Raw genomic sequence first — 19,106 nt, 5'->3', positions numbered from 1 at the left:
TCACGACTTGTATCTGTCTGTTAGTACCTGTCGTGAAGCCGTTAGTCCAAGGTTGACACTGATTGGTCGCTTCTGCTGACAAGGCCGGGGTCCTGAGTCGAGAACTGTTAAACCGTCAGGCCCGCTATTTCCCGTAGTTGGAGCCTCGCCCATTGGCCATTGACAATTCCATACATTTTTTTCGCCATGAGAGCGTCCATGGGCTGATGATGATGATCTTGAAGCTAGGCCCTGCTTAATTTTCGACTTCTTCTTCTTGCCTGCGAATCTTGTCGGTACAAGGCTCTTAATCAGCCTTCTTTATACCGCTCTGTCGTGCTATTTCGTGCTTAATCAGGCTTCCCCCGCATCCATTTGTTGTGTCTCTCAATCCCTGCACCCCACGAACCGACCTCCCCCTCGCCGAATTTGCTTCTCTCTGCTCTGCTTGCAACTCACCTCAGCATGCTGGCATAAAGCAGACCCCTCTCGACCCAATGCTTGAACGAACAGCTGCCGGCCTTGAAACGCGCAGCCTCCAGCGCGCCATAAGGCAGTCGCACACGCCCAATCGATCTCGCCAGCTGCGAACCGGCTTCTGGCAGCATGGCGCCTCCGCAATCGAGCTCGCCAGTACCTTGCCCAGCTCGTCGCGAGCTGTCGATGTCGCGGCCGCGAGCTCAGATCTAGTCTCCCGTCAGCTGCAGCCGACATTGGTTGCTTCGGCCTTTATGCTCGACTTCCTCTATCCGACTTCGACCCTCCCACTGCTTCGCCAGATATACCCCAAGCTTCCCAATTCGCAAGCTGGGCAACGAACAACTACCGTGACACAGAGACGGCCGTTCTCTTCAGAGCCTTCCACGCCCTCGGCCGAAGGAGAATACGCAAGCACACAACCTGCCTCAACCGCTTCTAAGAACAATGGGGACAAGTCGGAACTTGAGGGAATCCAGGAGCTTCTGGAGGCGGACGGACATCAGTATCAGGATGTCTGGGATTTATACTGTGGAATGGACAACGACCAGCGGCGTCCTGTCCGGGGGTTGGTAGTCGAATATCTCTCCAAATCTCACGGAGTCGTCGAGACAGGTAGAGCAGCTTCTGTCTTTCGCCAAATACCCTCAGAGGAATGGACAGAGTCACTCCTGACAGCAGGAATCATCCTGTTGCTTCGCGCTGGTGATATGCCATCGGCTGTGGAGTACTTCAGAAAGGGACTTCAAGAGACGGGATTCAGTAATGGCCTCGAGTACCTGATTGCAGACGCCATGAGCTCGCAAAAGTGGGCGGAAACCCTGCAAGTCTGGATCACGTACTGCGAGGAACAGCGCAAGAAGTCACCGGAGGCACCACTCAGCACCGAGCGGCTTCAGCAGCTCGAAACTCTTCCCAACCAAGGAGACCTCTACTTTGCTTTCCGTCAGTATCTTGTCACGGAAGAAGGCGCTGAATACTCCAAGAAGATTCAGAGCGACGAGGTTTCTAACCTTGCTTTCCGCATCTTTCGGAGACACTTTGCAAGGATGGCACTGTGGGAGCCCTGCCGTCCGGAGCAAGCTGCTATCATCCTCGAGACCCTAAATGATGCCGATCTCTATAACGACTACTTTGTTCGCATGTTTGACCGCTGGTACGAGAAACAAGAGACTCGCACCACCATCCAAAAGCTTCCTGTTCTCTACCAGAAGTTCCGGGAACTCCCTGGTGCAGTACCCGCCATGCCTGTCTTCCGTGGCATGTTCAAGGTCAACTTCCCCAAGAACACCCCCAGGCTTGAAGAGCTGCGCCAGGATTGGATTAGAACCAAGGGTGGCCTGAACAAATGGGGCTACGAGAAATTTATGAAGCTGTACGCTTCACAGGGTGACGTTCAAAAAACACGAGACTTATGGAACCAGTACGCTGAAGAGTTCCCCGAAATGCTCAAAACCCCGCGCGGCTTTAGAAGCCCCCTGAATGCTTGTTCTCAAGCTGGGGATGTCCAGGGCGCCTGGGCTGAGCTTGAGAAGATGACGAACGAGTACGGGGTGAGACCGGATATCGACAGTTGGAACACTATGCTCAAAGCTTACATGCGAGTGAGCGACTACGATGGCGTCATGAAATGCTTCGATGAGATCTCGCGGCATCACCAACCGGATTCCTTCACCTACGCCCATGTCATGGCGATGAGTGCCAAGAAGGGAGACCTGGACACGACCCTGGAATTCCTCAGCCGGTCTCAGCAGATCGGAATGCCCATCAGCAAGGAGATGGCCCTGGCCCTGGTGGTAGCATATTGCCAGAACAACCTCCTCTCCGAGGCAGAGAGCCTGTGTATCGAGCTGACCGAGCGCAAGCTTACTCACTCGGCCATCTGGAACCAGCTCATCAACTTCTACGGCGTCGAGGGCAAGATCGACAAGGTCTACGACCTGCTCCGGCATATGCGAGAGTTGAACGTGGAATGGGACGACGAGACTTATGGGTTCCTTCTTCAGGCTCTCGTCAAGGTCAACCAGATCCATCCCGCCTACTCGCTCCTGAAGCGGGCCGATGAGGAGCAACTTTTCCTCGTTACGCCGGAGCATTTCGCCATCGTCATGGCGGGAGCCGCGCGCGTTGGCGAGTTTGAACTGGTCGAGAACATCCACGCTCGTCTTCAAAAGTCGGAGATGCCCGTCACCTTTAGCGCCCTCGTTGCGCTTGTCAGCGCGGCTGCCAAGCGGAAGCCTGGAGAGCAACGGACCAAGAATCTGGCAAATGAGTTTGTCGAACACTTCCGCAAGTCTGTGGAAGCATCCAAGACTGCCGGTCGCCATGCAACTGTCGCCGTCGGCAACGATGATGCGGGCAACATTGCTCGGCTGAGAGAGGAGAGCCAGCATGTTGGAAGAGCTATTGCGCTTCTTGTGGAGCTCCGTGAACTTGGTTCCGCTGAAGAGCTCATGAGCCTGTTTGCCCAAGTGTTCCCCGAGTTCCGGAGCCAGGAGCAGTTCCCCCTACTGTGGTGTCGGCCCTGATGCTTGCGCACTACAAGGAAGAAAAGTACGACGAGGTCCTGGAGCTCTGGGACAAGGCCTGGGAGCGCATCCTAGAGTCCAGCAAGAAGCCCTCGGGTGAGGGAGTTTTTGCAGGCAGCGAGTATGATCTCGCACGCATTTTGAATGTCGTCCTGCGGGTGTACAAGGAGAAGGGGGACGCCCAGGGGCTCTCGGACAGCATCGACAAGGTGGTGGGTGCAGGCTTCAAGCTCACAAGGGCTATCTGGGCGTTGGCTATCCGCAACCTGGCCGAGCTGGGCAGATGGGAGCGGGCAATGTACTGGTGTGAGACCATGCTCATGCCAGGCTGGACAGGATGGAACCCACAGCGATCCAACAAAGAGAAGCGTCAGCTCCAGAACACGCGTATCCTCAAGGCGCCCAAGAACGTTGTTTACCGCCTGCAGCAGGATTGGCTTGAGAAACGCAAGATGGCTGCGTGGTCCGAGGACATCTCGCGCCAGGTCTCCAGCGTCGAGGAAAAGTACCCCCGTCTGCACCATGCCTTTACCACCTCTGAGATCGAGAGCATGCCTACCACATATGTGATCAACGGCAAGGAGGTGTCTGCCCGTGACCTCGACAAGGTCCTGCAGAGCATGTCCTACCATGAACTGATGAAGGTCAAGGAGGCCCTCCTTAAGGAACTAGCCAAGGAGAAGAAGCGCGAGCAGAGCCTCGGCATCACGCCCGACCACAAGAGCCCCGCAGACCTGCAGGAGTGGAAGAGTATGCTGCACAACAAGGTCCGGCGGTACGCAGCCATGTGGGCCAAGCGCCGTAGGGAGCAGGCCATGCAGGAGCTGGGCGCAGACGAGGTGGGTGAGGCCAAGATCGAGGCCAAGGATCTTAAGCCAGAGACTCCAGACCAGCAGGCCGCCCGCGAGCGGTTCAGCTACTGGAACGACTTCTGGGACCGGTACGATCAGCACCCTCACGGTGGCATTCGCCGGAAGAAGACCTACTCGAAGAAGAACCACCATGGAGCCAACACGCGTGGAAAGATGGACAGGACCAAGCCTCCTCCCCTTATCCGGGAGGTAATCTAGTAAATATGGGGAGAGGACTGACCAAAACCTCGAGGATAGAAAAATGATGCGAGTTGCATCAGTGTACGAAAAGTCAGAATTATGAAGGCATGATAAGAGGGGGGTAAATGGCATGGATAAATGAAAAGAACCTGTATGTAGATATGTATAACTCTCCTGAGCCTTTGTTGTTGATGTCGTGTACAATATACTTGTCTATTGAAACATTCACTACCCAAGTACCTAGATCATGATTCTGAGATATTTCATTGTTGTCAAACTAAACTACCTAACTAACTATGTACCTATCTAAATGACCTGCCTTCCATGGTATCGAGCTACTCCAAACGCCTTCAAAGCAAGCAAATTGACGACCCAATCCCAGTTTCCATTCCATTGTTGGGTCAAATCCAGCCAGAGAAACGCCATCCAAAGGGCAAAAGCCCTGCAGTGTCTATATCCGAGACTCCCAAAATGTAGCAATTAGGGTTCTCTGAGTTGAGAGGAGTGTATGTACAATGCAGCATCTTGCAAGTATTCATAGAATGGATGCCACGTGTGTGTTGGGTTTAGAGAGACGCATCTTCGTCGTGGCCAGATGCGTCAGGAGGAAGTGGTGCTTTCATACCGAGGGAGCGGAGGCGCTGGGATAGCAAACCCTCGGCACCAGCGCGTGTGCCTGGGCCGTTGTTGAGAGCAAAAGCGTTGCCGCCATAGCCTGGTTCGCCCTTGTTCAACTTTTCATAGAGCGTAGGACCCCAGGGCGCCGCGCATGTTGAGTCTTTCGTCGATGGTCGACTTGCCTGGGATGAACCAGGAGAGCGCAACCCCATCGTGAGAGCAGAAGTAGTGTTGGTGGCATCACTCACATCGCTTCCCACGCGGTCGCGTGCAGGGAGACGGAAGGGGATAGGGTCAATTGGCACCGTGTTGGTAGCTGCAAAACCTCCAGATGAAGAGCCAGGCCCCTGATACATGCCCTCCATGGCGTCAAACGCCTGAGAGGATGGGCCTGGGAAGAAGCTGACGCTGCGTCTACGCAAAGCCTTGTCAGCAACCAGCATGGCAGCAGGCCCAGACTGGGCAGGCGTCGGCGGGTGCATAACTCGGATGGGCTTGTATGGAGTGAAACGAGGTTCTGGCCAAGTTGTCTCGTTCCTCAGTTTCTCCTTGCCATCAGGGACACGATTTGCAAAGACAATTCGGATGCTCTTATAGAGGTAGTACCGTCCCTTGGCAGGGCAGCAGATGTGCAGATGAGCGAGATATCTCAAAATGGGCCGGTCTGACGAGTCTGCCTCAGATGTGACGGGGACATTCTCGATGATCGGTCCAGCTGAATAGCTGCGCTGGCGCACAAACGTCTTGGTGCCTGGCTCCATGCCTGCCAGATCGTAAGGGATGAGGAAAAGCTTGACTGCCGTCTTGTTCGGGTTCTTGATGATGATTTGAATCTGCCCCTTTTCGGGAATCCTGTAGCTTCCTCCCGGAGGAGCTTTCGGAGACCCAGACCTGCGCTTGGTTCTAGAGTTACGGCGTGAGTCTGGTTCGGCCCCCGGAGTGGCAATGCTGATGTCCATCTCGTCCTCCAAAGGCTTCCTGTCAGCATATCGGCTCTGAGCCTTTTTCTTGGCCCGGTGTTCCTCATCCGGATTGGGAAGCCCATTTTCGAGATCGATTTGACCAACATATGGGCTCGGGCCGTCTTCAGAGCTCGAGCGGCCATGCGAGGTGCTGCCGTAACTGTAGTACACTGCGGGGAATGCAAGGCTAACATGTGGTGGGCACTTGAGGCTTGACTTGCATTTCCCTCGGCCCAACACGCCAATTTGAGCAACAAAGTCCAACGGCTTGGAGGGAGTGGTGGACATGCGGCCACGGAGAATGCTCTCTTCATATGAACCGACCATGGACGCATGATGAAGCGGCGAAGAGTCCGCCACAAAGGAAGATCGACGTGGTCTGAGAAAAGCAGGCGTTGGCGGCGAAGTGCCGGGCTGCATGAAGCTTGGTGTCGAGGTCAATGACCTCCGGGGCTGATGTGCTTGGTACGGGAAAGCCTCCCTTCGGTATGAAGACACACGAGGCAGAGAGTATCCCGGAGACGGCGACATGAAGGGGGATGTAGTAGCCGAGTTTGGCATGTAACGCCTCGCGCTGTTTCGACCAGAAGAGAAACCGAAGCCGTCCAGCGGCATTGGAATATCTAACTCGTCATAACTGTGCGATTGGACCAGAGGGCTCGTGGGCGGCTTATATACGAAACTCGACGAGAGAGATGACGAGAGAGGCGAGGTGCCAGATTGAAAACTGTCCACGCTGCCTGGAAATGGAACTCCCTTGTCATGCTGAAAGGGCGTGAAATGCCTGGGAGGTGACGTAGCGATCCACGGGGCCTCTGCCGGGGCATCATGACTGTCGATATGGGCTCTGCCGACGGGAGCGGTATGGTCTTTGGCTACCGCTTGTTCCTCAGTAAAGTTTCCGCTGTGCAAAGCCGACCTCGGCCGCTCAATGCTGAGGCCATCGCGCAATCTGTTGTCGTCTGATTCGGACTGGCTGTCGGTCTTCTCGGGGGTAATTCGAGCGGGTGGAAGGAGAGTTGAGGGTTCGGTTGGAGTTTGAGGGCGCTTCGTGGGAGATGTGTGATGCTGGAGGATCGACTCAAGCTGGAGAGCTTTGGTTAGCAGATAGAGCAAGATATAGGGTGATCATGACATACATGTCGGTTTGGGATCCAAGTGGGAGACTGAGCCCTCTTGAGTCTCTCAATCAGAGCAGCTCGATCCGATATCGCAGCTTCACCACTCTCACTTCTTTTGGGAGTGCCAGACCGAGGCGGACTGTCGGGAATGGGCCCTTCGCAGAGCTCAGTGCGGATGCTCTCCTCTGAAAGGCGCCTCAGGTTCTGAGTAGGGACGTCGATTGGAGCGGGCTCGACAGGTTCATGGTGGTCTAAATCAGCCTGAAATATGGGCATGATGGTGGTGTCGAGTGGCTGGAACAGCAACCACGCTGGAGCTGGCAGAATTTCGTCATGAATCACAAGGGTGAGGGAGCTGGGAGGTGGTGGTCAAGGCGACAAGCTTCAATGCAGGGAGGAGAGGTCTCGCGACAGGTGACAAAGCTGAAGTTTGAGGCTGGATCCGAGGGTGAGGCTGAAGGTGCAAGAGTCTGATAATTAAATGAGTCGAGCGAGGTGGATATCACGTATCATGCCATGTGAGCCTTGTCCTGCGTCGAAGCTGTCAGGGCGCAGCGTGGGCCGAGATTCAGGTTCGGGATGGGGATCTCAAAGATGGGGAATCTGGGATCGTGGGACGTCATCCACCGATGGCCATATGACGACGATGACGATGGAGTGAGTCTATGCGAGTCCCGTCTTCCCCTGGAAGGCGTACGAGGAGAGAAAGAAGAAGAAGGGATCTTGACGGCGGGGGAAGTGAACTGTAAAAAAATAGGTTGTTGGGGTTTGATGTGTAAGTCAGCGACCTGAGGCAAGAGAGGTTGAGCTGGACTTGGCTGGGACGGAAAGAAAGAGGCGCCGGCTGCAGGGTCCAGGATAGACTTGATGGGATGGATGGATGGGACTTGTTATGATACGACACCGATCATCGCGGGAGCCAGCGGCCAGCAGCAGCCAGCCCCAGCGCCGATGGCGGTGAAAGCGCGTCCACTGTGAATCATCCCCTAGAGCTAGACCAACACAGAGCCAACGCTAACTGTAGAGCTCCCGGTTTTACTGACACTTCCATCCATGTTAGCACCCAGCCCGGGGTGGAGACGGCAAGACAAAGAGACAGGATCCAGTCGTCCGAGCGAGCGAGCGTGTTGTCATGTTACTCCAAGACCGGAATCAGGACAGAAATCACTCTCTTTCCCGAGGCCCTTTTGACCATTTCTGGCCGTATGGGGCGGGTGATCGTCACTCTTCAAGTACTTATCAAGTAACAGCAGAGTTTGTCAGTCTGCGTGGCTCTTGTTTCTCTGGTGGAGATGAGATGCCCCGACGACGTTTCTGGTTTGGTTTCTGATGAAATCCTGCACGCGGCCGCTTAGAATGGACCTCTCCCCTCTGCTGCTGCTCACAAGACAATGAAGAAAAGAGACTTTCCAGGCGGGGGCCGCTAAATTACAGTGCTCACATTCACTCTGGGTCCCTGCTGTTTGAGCTGCCGTCTAGCGCGGCTTGAGCCATGAGTACAGCAAATGTGAATAATGGGCGCTGATGCATAATTGACGTGTTAGCCGGCTTCATCAGGAATACGACATCTGCCCTTGTGACTCAAACATTCTTTATCTCTCTCTTGCCCTTGCCCTCTCCCCTTTCGCAAGGTACATAGACTAATCCGAGGCTGGGCACAGAAATCACCTTGATGTGTTGGTACCTTGTCGTCCATTCATCCGTAGATTCCCGTCTGCTCTCTCTGTCTGTGTGACCTGGCCATGCATCCATCCCAATCCCGCAACTGTCCTGCAAACTTGTCAGCCAGCTCCTTCAGTTAGCCCACTTCTGAGCGGCAAATAGCCGTCTGCAACCTCCCTCGCCGCCGCACTTGTTCTCGGCCTGGTCCAAAATGCAACAAACACCTTATCCAGTGTTTGCCATGCGTCAGGCTGTTTCGCCCTGTGAAAAAAAAGAGAACCCGTCATGCATCCCCTTACATGACGAATCGCGGGTCGGGTTACGGAGCACATACGGAGTAGCTCCGTCCGAAACCTCCGAGACCGCCCCATGAGGTACCCGTAGACCCGCCGTCCCGGTCTGCGATGCATGAGCCCCACTTTCTTCACCTTGGTCCACCGAGAAAAACTGTGGGGACAGAATTCTCATCAACGACAGTTCTCACAGAGATTCACATCTCATCAGCCTGTCGCCTCGAATCATGGCTGCCAAACGCCAAAACGATGCCGAGCCTGCAGCTCCAGAGGCCAAGAAGCCCAAGCACGGCTTCAGAGTCGGCCCTGAAAATCTTCCCGATGGTCCCTGGCGGCGAAAAGGTTTGTCTCCCTGTTTCAGAATTTTCATCACATGCTCACACTCGGCGCCTACAGTCACCAAGGTCAAGAAGGAATTGATTCACAAAGCCAAGGTCAAGAAGGCCTACGCGAAAATCAAGGCTCGTGAACAGCAGGCTGCTCAGGAATCGGCCAAGAAGCCTGAGCCTGTCCCCATCCAGGCCCCAGCGGAGGATGTCGAGGGGGATGCTGGCAAGCAGCCGGAGGACGATGCCAACGCTGGCGAGGAGAAGAAGTCAGAGGAAGAAGGCGAGCAGATGCACCCTACGCGACATCTCATGCTGGTAGATGAGGCCAAAGCCCAGACCAACGCTGTCGGCGAGGAAGCAAGTGATGGCAACAGACGACGCACGCGGCGGCCTGGATATTACGACAAGCAACTCCAGAAGGCAGATGAGCGACGCAAAGAGGCCGAGGAGAGACAGAGGGAATTTCAGCGCAGACGCGAAGAGCGGGAGCAAAAGATTGCCCAGCGGGAGCGGTTCAAGAAGGCCATGGCCAAGACGAGGGATCGCGACGGCAAGAAGAAGCTTGGAAGGGAGAGCAGCATCCTCCTCGACAAGGTCCGGAGGATGGTTGCTGAGAAGTGAAGATGTCAGGAGCTTTCGAGTTGGATCCGGGGATGGGTTGTGGTACTCTTCGTTATTGCAAGTTCTGCATGGCATCACTGATGTGGGCGTTTACAAGGCTAGATAATTTGTGCCAATGACTTAGATAAAAGTTGACTAATACCAATTCTCCGCCCATGATCTCTTTGTCCCGAAATGTCTAGTTGGACATGTTGCGCGTGATAGTCTTGGACAAACTGATGCTCGAGCGACCGCTTGTTCAAAGGCTTCATCACCACAATCACGCCAACCAAGGAAATTCTGATCACAGCTAGTTTGAGATGAGTGTTTTTACTATTCCGAGCGAACATTATTAGAATTTTGTGCACGGAGGAGTAGCTTCATCCGAAATAGCTGACTTGTTATGGAGGTCGCGAAGCAGCTCACTCACCTCGACACTCCGCGTCACTATACTTGAGGCTAAATGTCAACCCAAAGGCTAACGTAATGGCCCTGGGTCACAACTAGAGTATTGAGGCAAGTTAGGATGAGATTTAACCTTGCTCGCGCTTCACAGCCATCGTATTCCTGCTACCAGGCGCTTCATGCTGTGCCATCATTCTGTGTCACGCACCTTCGATGAAGCAGAGGCCAGCAATCATGCACACGCCATGGCCAACACACAGGGTTTAGAGCGATTATCAACTCGAGATGAGGATATAATATGATACGTAGCCCCATATGAAGCGGTCTACCTCATCCTGGACCTGGTTCGTCAATATCTTGTTGACGTTGGTTGAAGACTTCGTGTCGCCCACTTTGAGTGTCACTTTTCTAAACCTGTTTGGGAGCATAGTCTGGAGACAAGAATGCTACATGAGCTGAAAACTATTCAATCTGAAAAAAAGCTGCCTGATGTCACCCGTAAGCGCTGCAGCGGGAACATTTCGTTGCGCTGTTGGAAATGATATCTCATCATGATGAGTACAAGTGGGCACTCCTCTGCCAAGTAGACAAATTGCGAGCCAATGGTAACAAGTACAAAATATCCGGAATGGATGGGTTACGGAGAATTGTTGTTAATAATTGTGTTACTGAGGCTCACCGTGTTTGAGGTAGAGGGCGGATGTTGTGAACTGGACCGTCTGTTGGTTCTTACTTGAAGCGCATGCTGCATGAGTAGTTCCAGAGCATCTCACGGGTACCTGTCTCGGAAAGATTGACAGATGCAGTAATGCCCGTCAACGGGTTTATACGGGGAGCCACCACGGCCACATGGCAAGCCGTCGGTGGAGGAGATGGGTTTACGAGAGACTTAAGAGAGGGAACTATGCATACGGCACGGCAGGTATCGACACATCTGTGCCGCGTGGGAAATGCCCTCGGCAGCAGGAAGGGGAAAATTGGCTGTAATAGGTAGTGAATGACATGGCGAGAGGGATATTATTGATAAAGGATGGGCAACTTGAAACAGGTTGGAGTTGAGTTTCAAGATATGCCTCGTCGGACCTGGAAGTGGTCATGACGATGATGATCAGACGTCGAATCACATCACATCAAGAGGGACTGTTTCTTGTCAAGATTCACGGCAATTAAAGTCAATCGATGCCAAGAGGATTATCCGACGGGCAAGGCTGAATACCTACAACAGTACAGTATCGGGGTACACGTAACTTTGTGTCGTGGTAGCATTACGGGGAAATTGGATTTCCAGGGACGTGGTCGTGACAGGCTCCAGTCAGTGTCAGTTAGGATCCATGCTCTCGAAACCGATCCATGCATGACCTAGCGACCCTGCGCGAGCCCAGGCCCCGGGCCATGCCCCTTTGGGCCACATCGCTAGGCCCCTTTCTCGCGCCTGCATCGCATGGGATGGTCCAGGGTTCGTGGGGACGACGAGAAACGTGGTTTCATGATGCCGACCAGCGCCACTGCCAGGGGATCAATCAGTCAAATCAAGGGGAGGGACGAAAATAGATTCATGAGAGTAAAGGAGGCGAGGAGAAGAAAGGAAAGATGAACCTGATATTCCAGGTTGCGGTCAAGGGGCGCAAGAGTCAGTCATGGACTCTTGATTTCAAAGCTGCAAGCCGTCTCTCGTCTTGCCCTATCAACGTTGGCCGTTTTGCGTTTCATCAATGCCTTGGCCAAGGGCAGAAATCACTCTGTCTGAAACAGCCGAGCATGAAATAATTACACGGGCCAGCAAGTATCTCTTTCTCTCTCGCCGTGGTTCATGCTCTGCCGTCCAGGTCTCTCTCTCAACACCCGACCTTCAGCTTCAACACCTTCTGGTTTCGTGTCAAGCGGCGTGATGGATGGCAAGACGAACGAGTTCAGCTGACGGCCCCTTGCTGACAGAGAACAGGGTCGGCCGCTCGCAGGATGGTTCTGTGGTATCTGTATTATCAAGCAGGCTCCCGTGAGCACTTATACTCCGCTTGTACAATCAAGGGCGCAGTGGACGTAGGTTTTCACCTCCCGCCACAGCCCCAGCTCAATACAAGGCTGCTTCATTCCTCCGCATACAGAGTACATCCCGTCAATGGATGTCTCGGCAGCCCTCCTCTGGGCTAACCGAGTTCCAGCTCCCGTCCCTTCACACCCTCTCGGGGCACTTCAGGGTCTTGGTTCTGGTCGGTCTGCAATCCATATTGTCCGATATTCCCCATCCTCCAGTCGTCGCCATCGCAATGTCTCGTAGCAGTCGTATGCAGAAACGCCCCTGAGCGGGTCTGTCCCATCGGATCGACAAGCCCAAGGAGCTTGATCCCCATGATGCCCAGGTCGAGCGCCGCCCGCCACAAGCGCGCCTTTTGCTCTGTGACCTTGCCGTGAGCATCCAGAGGCGGTGCGTGTGCCTGCCTGTGTGCTTGTGCGCCCCCAGCTGGCTTGGCTGCCCCTTGGACACTGCGCAGATGCGGCAACGCACTAGGCAAGGCGTCTGCAGGTGGGTTTTTATTTAGCCTCGAGACCGTCTTTGATGACGGCGAGGGGAGGGAGATTGGCTTTAATTATAGCACTCGTCTACTCGGGGACGACCAACCATGGGGCGATCATTTTGCTTCTTCTGACCGAGACCTCACCAGCGTCCGTATAGGGACATGTATGTATTGTCTGTCTGTCAGGTCGTGAAAAAGAGTCAATATTTACATACATACCCGCAAGCAATCATCCCAGCGCCCCTTATGCCGACCCTGGGGGCATGCTCCAGCCCACACGCACAAAATCTGATGCCGTGGTACCGCACACTTTCATGGATGGCCAAGGTCGTAACCCTTGGATATGCCCTGACGCAGAGCCCTTCCTTGCGAGCTTCTGCTACGTGGATCAACCTCATTCCAATCGACGAGGCTCCCTGCCGTGGAAACCGTGAATCGTAGCATGCACGACAATCTGACAATGTGCCTGGATGGGTTGACAAATACGCAACAGACCCAACAAGTCGGTTTCCACGGCTGCTGCTGCTGGTTCAGCCTCCTCCTCCTCCTGTATACGTATGGATATTGCGCGGCGTGTACATACTACTGAGCTTTACCCCTGGTCTGCCACAGCCCCTGCTCCTCTAGAAGCCCTGGCACGGCGTTTCTATAGGTTGTTGGATGGTATCCGTGCCTCGTCAGACTAGAGGCGGGACACAGAGGTGATCCATCCATAAGCCCCCCTCCCCAACTTCCTTCTCAACCTGACCCAACCCGGGGCTGGAACGGAGGGCTAGGGGCCGTTTAGCGTGTTGGTCCCCTTGAAAGCTGGAACCCTTCCACTGTGTTCCAGGCTTAGTGGGTGATCCCCTCCCCCTAGACCGCTGGGCGCCCTCACTAATCCCTCCACTAAATCCTCTTCATCCTCCCAGGGCCTCCCCTCCGTGAAGTGGCTTGCTGTTCATCCCATCCCCATTTGGATCCCACGTCTCCATTCCCACCTATCCATTCATTCCTCCCGTCTCGACACCCGCCGTCTTCCTTCGTGAACCAGACACAATCCGGATCGGATCCTCTCTTTTTCTGTGTCTGGCCCTGGGTCCTCTGGGTTCTAGTTCTTCTTCCATCATCCATCGCATCTTCTTTTTGCCATCCATCCACATCCATCCAGAGGTGCCGTCACTGTCAGTCTCGCCCCGTCCCGCATCGACATTGTCAACCGAGCGTCAAGGTTTCATCGCTCAGCGCCTTTCGTCCTCGCCCATCGCTCCCAGGTCTCGCTCGCTTGCATCCGTTTGCCTCCAGCTCTCAGAGCTCAACTCGCAGCTTCAAATCAACTGAGGCCCCTCTTGCCAATCCCGTCGTTGGACCACCCTGGCCCTATTCCACGGACCAAGGACCTCCTGGACCCTCGTCCTCATCAAACCCAACCCTCCACACGCCCCCTTGTCTGGTCTGGTCCGCCTTTGCTGGCTTGTCCTGACTTTGGCCGGGCTGTCCTCTGCTGCTTCCTGACCTCAGCTCAGGTCCCTCCTCCAGTTCCAATCAGTCTTCCTTCACAGCAGCCCGAGGCACGACCCTGCGCCGTCGTTGCTTGATCGACTCCAACATCGACCGACTATCCCGACGACCCTCTCCTCGCGCCGAGTCCTGGCCACCACTCCCCTCTCCGATCGTTGATCCGATCTCTCCGTTCATCCACTCGAACTCGTCCATGACGCCTGCTCTCTAGCCGCGTCGTGTCGCTTGCAACCTTGGGCCGCAGCCTTCACCTTCATGAAAGCCGTCGACGCCGTCAGCACCACGCCTCGCTCGCTCCACTCTCCGCCCCGAAGTCGACTTCCGCTCTTTGGTTGATACAGACCGCCCACCATGGCCGGCATCGTTGAAGATTACCTCGACGGTCCCATGGACAATGATACCGACGATGTATTTCCCTGCAAAGGTTGCGGAGAAGTATGATATTTCTACATGTGTAAACGGTCTACGAGCTGTTACTGATTGGGGCTATTCTAGATCCTCGAGGAAGGCAAAGCGTTTGAACTAGGTATGTGAAAGTTTTCAATATTGACGATACCCCTCGTTATGTCTTCCGCAGCCCGATGCCACCGTAAGAAGACTCAGAGCGGGAGCTGTCGGTTATCGCCGTCTCATTGCACTAAATGCTTACCGTCTTGACAGCTGGCAACCGATGGCACCTGGACTGCTTCCGGTGCAACACCTGCGGTACCCTCCTAGACTCCGATGCGAACCTCCTCCTTCTCGGCGATGGGTCTCTCATCTGCAATAACTGTACATACAGCTGCAGCGCCTGCGGGAACAAGATCGAAGACCTGGCTATCCTTACAGGGGAACAAGCGTTTTGCGCAACTTGCTTCCGCTGCCGCAACTGCAAACGCAAGATTGAGAACCTTCGATATGCCCGAACCTCACAAGGCATTTTCTGCATGGGCTGTCATGAGACGTTGATGGCCAGGCGTAGGAAGAAATCGAAGGCGGCCGCCGCTGCAAAAGCAAGAGAAAAAGAGCACTCGCCGATGATCACCGAGAAGTCGTTGCCCGCTCTGCCAGCCAACGCCATCCCCCCTAATGCGTTTTCCAACGACCGTGTCGACCCCGACTCAGACACTGCCACCGAACTATCTCCTCGGCCTCGGACAGGCCACGGTCGGAACGAGTCGTCGTCTCGAAGCAGCTCCCGGCCAGCCCGCTCTCCGGAGCGCAAGGGCGGCGATGGCTTGAGCTTGCCTGCCACCACCTACCGAAACAATCGCAATTCGACCATGATGTCACGGACTGACACTGGTGCAGGCGATCCTGACAGCTTCCTAATTTCAGTAGCTCTGGATCCCAGCCCCCATCCGACTCCACGGTCGACGTCCGAGAATCTTTCTGATGTGGGCAAGACCAAGGAAAAGGACTATTTCAGTGCGCCCAAGACGGGTGCATCTGAGAAGCGAAGTGACTCGCACAACACAACCCCTCACATTGCGTTCCAAGAGAAGGGCCGCCAGCCTTCTTCGTCAGAGTATGAAACCCCTCCCAAGTTGCCAGCCCGGAAGCTCTCCAAGTCTTCGAGAACCGACTCGAGTAGACGCTCGCCGGCGATTGATGACAGGCCTCAGAAGGCAGCAAGCCGCCGTCCGCCCACCAATGAGGACTTCAAGCTCCAGGAGGCCCCCAAGAGCAAGAAGTTGGTATCAAGGAGCAGCTCGCAGTCTTCGAGCGTGCCCGCGGAGACCACCAGCTCTGCCAGGACAAGCAATGGAACGCGGAAGGAGAGCGGCTATGGCGGTGTGGCTCATTCCGAAAGCACGGTTACAACACCCGCCTCGCGGTCATCACAAGAGTCGAAACGGCTGGATGAGGATGAGCTTCGTGCTTCGATGGACTCATCATCCAGAACATCTTCCCGGCCAGAGAATGCCAAGCCTATTGCTCGGAAAGAGGTCCCTGCCACTGGCACAAGAAACGGTAAGAGACAGTCTGGTCATAGAACCACCGAAGGGTTGCTAATAACAGCACCAGTCAACGGAAATGCCAGGCAGCCCACTCGACAAGAAACAGAAGATGCCACGCCCACTCGACAGAACCCCCTCGAACCTCATCGGTGGAGCAGAAGAAGACGGATACCTATATGCAGCCACGGTCAGCTCCCGCTCCTCCCACTCAAATCCACACCCAGGTGCACCCAGGTGGCAAGGAGGCGGCTGGTACCAAGGACGATGGCACATCCCCCAAGCACTCACCCAAGCTGCCTAGATGGAGCAGCGGGGGCGACTTTAGTATGGACGAGGACATGGCCCGTATCCTTGGCACCGACGAAGGCTCGACGTCTATCCTTCGTCGGGTGTCCAACGCTGTGAGACATGGCCGCACTAACAGTGTGGAATCGCCCATCGGAAACCCTTCAAGGACTGGCCACACACGAAGCATCAGCGAGACGACTCGCGCAACTGGCTCTCCTCGCTGGCCCAGGACACCAGTTGCCGAGGATTACGGTCACGCTCACGAAATCAGCAGCCCAATGTCGCTGGCATCTGGAGACGATCCTGCGTTCCTCAAGCGACAGCTCCGGAACTCGGAGCAGCGAGTAGCAGAGCTCGAGAGGCAGTTCATGACGGAGAAGGACCTCAAGAGCCTCAACAAGAAGCTGGTGGAGAAACGAAAGACGGTGTCTGTTCTCGACACCCAAACCGAGATTATGATTCGACAGCTGGAGGTCCTGGCCGGATACGTTGAACGAGCCAAGGAAACTAAGACACCTGTAGACCCGCGGGATCTCGAGGATTCGGCGATCAAGGAGTTTGTGCAGAAGCTTGACAAGGTCAAGATGAGCATGTCTGCGGCGATTGAGCAGCTCCACGAGGAACGAGACCAACTCCTCGAGGAGAAGAACCAAGCGATTGCTGATCGAGACCGTGCTCTCCTTGAGTTTGAGCAGCTGTCGTCCAAGAACGCGCAGCTCGCAGACATGAACAACGACTTGACACACCAGATTCAGGAACGTTTCAAGTCGCAAATTGGAGGGGATATCAAGTCCCCTGGCGGCCTCGGAATCTATGGCCCGGGCAAGGGACCTAACAGCTCCTCCCTCAACCTGGATTCCGCCAGCCTGTCGACAGGCGCCACTCTTGTCCCCGCCGACGAGGAGCCCATTGTGGAAGCCGGCCCGACGGTGGTGCAGGTCCGGAAGGGCCAGGCCAAGAAGTTCAACTGGAAGAAGGGATCCAAGGGATTGGCCCAGAACGTGGCCAAGGGCGTTAACAGGGCTGTTGTCGCATTCCAGAACGATCGTGAAAGGATGCAGCACCAGGGCGGTGCTCCTTTGAGCGGAGAAAACATCGGCATGCCTTACAACATGACTGTTGCTCAGGTTGAGGCGCCAGCTGGGCCTGTCTCTAACGGTGCGAACGTGCATGGCGGACACGCCGGACACGCCGGACATGCTGGCCAGAACAAGCAGCAAGCCGACCGAGACCGACAAGGCTTTGGATTCTTTGGCAAGAAGAACACGCTTCCCAAGTCTGGATCGGCGGGCAACATGAGCAACATAGAGCCAGCCGAGCCACCGACTGTTCTATTTGGATCTGACCTTACGGAACGATCCGACCATGAGCGCCGACAGATTCCCAGTGTGGTGACGAGATGTATTGAAGAGGTGGAACTGAGAGGAATGGATCAGGAGGGTATCTACCGAAAGACTGGTGGCAACTCACAGGTCAACATGATCAAGGATGGATTCAGCAAGGACGAGAACTTTGACATTTCGGATCCTGACCTGGATATCACGGCGGTGACGAGTGTGCTGAAGCAGTATTTCCGGAAGCTTCCCATGCCGCTACTGACCTTTGACATTTATGAGCGTGTTCTAGAGTCGAATGGTGAGTCACTGGAGGGAGAATTTCGTGTGAATCACGATTTGCTAATACATGATATAGCGGTTGCGGACGAGACGGAACGATGCGATCACTTGCGTAAGACGTTTGCTTCGATGCCCCAACGGCATCGTGATTGCCTCGAGTTCCTCATGTTCCATCTGGCACGCGTTGCAAAGCGTGAGCCCGAGAACTTGGTAAGTGATGGCCCCTGAATAACGATGATGACCTCGTCCACTGACATTCCTTGTTCAGATGTCTCCCAAGAACCTGGCTGTCGTGTTTGCGCCAACGATTATGCGTGATACGAGCATTGAGCGTGAGATGACAGACATGCACGCAAAGAACATTGCTATCCAGTTCGTCATCGAGAACAGTCACACCATCTTCGAAGACGCCTAGGCACAGGCACAGGCACCGGCTTTGCTTCTCAAACACGACGCTTTCTCGACAAGAGCAACGCAGTTATCATGAGTGTATTAAATTATGACGCCCTTTTACGAGACCTTCGAGTCGTGGATACCTAGGCTACCTTTGCAGAGATGCCGCCATCATCACTTCATCTTATCACGAAACGATTTCGGCACATTTGGATTTAAAGCGGCCTCGCTGGTTTGTTTCCATGCGTGTCATGCTGCGCACACCGGGCGTTTTTGTGCTAGGACATTTAATGATATCCAACTCTTTTTTCTCATTCCGCTTGCTTGCTGGGTGCTTTACTGGGTCCCCTGCGATTGCTTTTGCGCCAACGTTGGCGAGTTCGTTTATGCTTCTTTTTTTACCTGGGCCATGAGGACAAAGGGGGGAGTATTGGTTACGAGTGGACGTTGTTGCTGTGGGATTACTTTACTTTACTTTGCACTACTATGATAGGATCTTGGTCTTTTTGTTGTTTCTATTGATTGATGGAAATGAATGAATGGGTGGCATGCATCAATCATTCTTGACGTACTGGGCTGTTTGCTTGCGTGCTTGGAATGGAATGGAATTCTCATGGTGGCCTCAGTTTCACTTTGCCTCACTTCACTTCACTTCACTTCACTTCACTTCACTTCACTTCACTTCATTTCACTTCACCTCACCTCACTTTGCTAGGTTTGCTTTGCTGGGTTGGCTCATGCGTCGTTGCTCTACTTGGCTTTGTTTCAAGAGTGTTGCCGTCCCTGCTTGGCCAGTTATGCCATGTGGTTGTTTTTTTGGGTCAGGC

At 54.5% G+C, this 19,106-nt stretch overlaps 5 protein-coding genes across 5 annotated transcripts; 3 read left to right on the top strand and 2 right to left on the bottom strand.

Annotated features, from left to right (window-relative positions):
• Nucleotides 1–476: 476 nt before the first annotated feature.
• Nucleotides 477–4,054, top strand: MRS44_006543 (uncharacterized protein; the record flags this gene model as incomplete). The annotated part of the gene is made up of 2 exons (XM_065621805.1): nucleotides 477–2,883; nucleotides 2,940–4,054. The coding sequence occupies 2 exons, from the start codon at nucleotides 477–479 to the stop codon at nucleotides 4,052–4,054; spliced, it is 3,522 nt and encodes a 1,173-aa protein (XP_065477877.1).
• Nucleotides 4,055–4,602: 548 nt separating this feature from the next.
• MRS44_006542 (uncharacterized protein) lies at nucleotides 4,603–7,013 on the bottom strand (the record flags this gene model as incomplete). Its single annotated transcript, XM_046284649.2, has 2 exons — nucleotides 4,603–6,702; nucleotides 6,756–7,013. The coding sequence occupies 2 exons, from the start codon at nucleotides 7,011–7,013 to the stop codon at nucleotides 4,603–4,605; spliced, it is 2,358 nt and encodes a 785-aa protein (XP_046139854.1).
• Nucleotides 7,014–8,919: 1,906 nt separating this feature from the next.
• On the top strand, nucleotides 8,920–9,642 carry MRS44_006541 (uncharacterized protein; the record flags this gene model as incomplete). Its single annotated transcript, XM_046284655.2, has 2 exons — nucleotides 8,920–9,034; nucleotides 9,089–9,642. The coding sequence occupies 2 exons, from the start codon at nucleotides 8,920–8,922 to the stop codon at nucleotides 9,640–9,642; spliced, it is 669 nt and encodes a 222-aa protein (XP_046139855.1).
• Nucleotides 9,643–12,173: 2,531 nt separating this feature from the next.
• On the bottom strand, nucleotides 12,174–12,660 carry MRS44_006540 (uncharacterized protein; the record flags this gene model as incomplete). Its single annotated transcript, XM_065621804.1, has 2 exons — nucleotides 12,174–12,510; nucleotides 12,647–12,660. The coding sequence occupies 2 exons, from the start codon at nucleotides 12,658–12,660 to the stop codon at nucleotides 12,174–12,176; spliced, it is 351 nt and encodes a 116-aa protein (XP_065477876.1).
• Nucleotides 12,661–14,393: 1,733 nt separating this feature from the next.
• On the top strand, nucleotides 14,394–18,301 carry MRS44_006539 (uncharacterized protein; the record flags this gene model as incomplete). The annotated part of the gene is made up of 6 exons (XM_065621803.1): nucleotides 14,394–14,477; nucleotides 14,538–14,568; nucleotides 14,703–15,995; nucleotides 16,112–17,905; nucleotides 17,963–18,096; nucleotides 18,155–18,301. 6 exons carry the CDS (start codon nucleotides 14,394–14,396, stop codon nucleotides 18,299–18,301), a joined length of 3,483 nt encoding a protein of 1,160 aa, XP_065477875.1.
• Nucleotides 18,302–19,106: the final 805 nt, after the last annotated feature.

Source organism: Fusarium solani (genome assembly GCF_023522795.1).
Source record: "Fusarium solani strain SB1 chromosome Unknown bctg00000003_1, whole genome shotgun sequence".
In the NCBI taxonomy this organism is placed as follows: Eukaryota; Fungi; Ascomycota; class Sordariomycetes; order Hypocreales; family Nectriaceae; genus Fusarium; species Fusarium solani.
The sequence above is the reverse complement of the archived record's forward strand: the minus strand, read 5'-3'. Positions and strand labels throughout refer to the sequence as shown.